A 1525-nucleotide genomic window follows, 5' to 3' on the forward strand; every position below is an offset into this window, starting at 1 on the left:
TTTAAATTTTAATATATTTGGCGGAAATAAACGATTCTAAACCTTATATCTGTACATCATTACTAATATTATAAAGAGGAAAGATTTGTATTTTTGTATGAATTGAAAACACAAAAACTACTGCGCCGATCTCAAAAATTAATTAAACATTAAAAAGCTAAGTTTATAGTAAGTAACATAGGCTATGTTTTTAATTATTACTAATTTCATCAAGCAAAGTTGCGAGCAACAGTTAGTGTTGAAATATGACACAAATAGTATCGCCGTCTTCTATTTAGCTTTATAGATAGTCTTTTAGTGTGCAAAGTTCACGTTTTGATTTTGAACAGGATATAAAATATAATAATATTTGCAGGTGATATCAAAGATGTCTCACTTCGACGAGTCGAGCAACGGCACGTTCGCCTACACGTTCCGCTCGCACTTCGGCGACCCCGACCACCTCGTGTACTTCCCCTCATCCAGCTTCGGCATCGACGCCAACAGGACGTTCGAGTATGTTATCCTAATATAAACGTATGGGAGGGAGGGATGAATCGCATGTAACAAGACCAGCGTTAGTTATGAATGTAGAAGGGTACACCTAGAAAGAGATGGATGGATTTTGTGAAAGGTGACAATCAAGAAGGGAGTGATGATGGATGATAAGAGTTATTTGGAGACCGAAAATCCGGTACCCCGTTCCCATGGGAGCTTAATGTAAACTTATTGGAATCATAATAAACCTAACAATTTGATTATCAAACAACGTCAAAAAAAATCTAGAATTAAAATTTGTGTATTTATAGATTTTCAATTAAGTGCAACGTTGCTTCCAATACATAGAAATGTACATTAAGGGTAATACTTTAGGCCATCAATAATAATTTGTACAGATATAAATGTATGTTGGTGTATCAGATACGCAGGGCTGGTGGTGTTCAGCGACGTGGCGGTGACGCGGCGGCACAGCGTGTGCAACGCGTCGCTGGGGCTGGCGGAGTGCCTGGACGGCGGCTGCTACCCGCGCGACAAGCACTGCGACGGCATGCCCGACTGCGCCGACCGCACTGACGAGGCCACTTGTACGTGCTATCGCTTCATTATCATAAAAACTTATATGCTGCAGCCAGGACTTGTAACAGTTCCAATTTATTTTACTTTGCCCGCGTTAAATTAAAAAAAATGTTGAAAAGTATAGCTTATGTTACTCAGTGATAACGTAGTTAATGTTGAAAGAATTTTTAAAATCTCCCCAGTAGTTTTTGAGATATTACAATACAACAATCCAAAAATACAAGTCTTTTCTCTTTATAATATTAGTATAGATAAAGGAAAATGTTGCCATTTACAGTTATGGCAGAAGAAATCATTTAAAATTATTTCCCCGCATAACAATATTTCAGAAATTTTATTCGTTTTGTAAAAATTACGATAAATTACGTTGAAAACTAAACGGTAATTTCGTCTCATATATATAAAATATGTTTAATTGCATAAGATTAGAATTTTTACAAGATTTAGGTATTATTTTAGTCGGTGTATT

At 36.3% G+C, this 1525-nt stretch overlaps 1 protein-coding gene across 1 annotated transcript in view; it reads left to right on the forward strand.

The window, feature by feature from the left end:
• LOC106102150 (CD109 antigen) overlaps window positions 1–1525 on the forward strand; it is a 21234-nt gene that overhangs the window by 10322 nt on the left and 9387 nt on the right. The window contains exons 15-16 of the mRNA XM_013281560.1: window positions 356–495; window positions 901–1064. Of these exons, the coding sequence (XP_013137014.1) occupies window positions 356–495; window positions 901–1064 (304 nt within the window). The remainder of the gene's footprint in view (window positions 1–355; window positions 496–900; window positions 1065–1525) is intronic.

This window comes from Papilio polytes, unplaced genomic scaffold (assembly GCF_000836215.1).
Source record: "Papilio polytes unplaced genomic scaffold, Ppol_1.0 DF823923.1, whole genome shotgun sequence".
Taxonomy (NCBI): Eukaryota; Metazoa; Arthropoda; class Insecta; order Lepidoptera; family Papilionidae; genus Papilio; species Papilio polytes.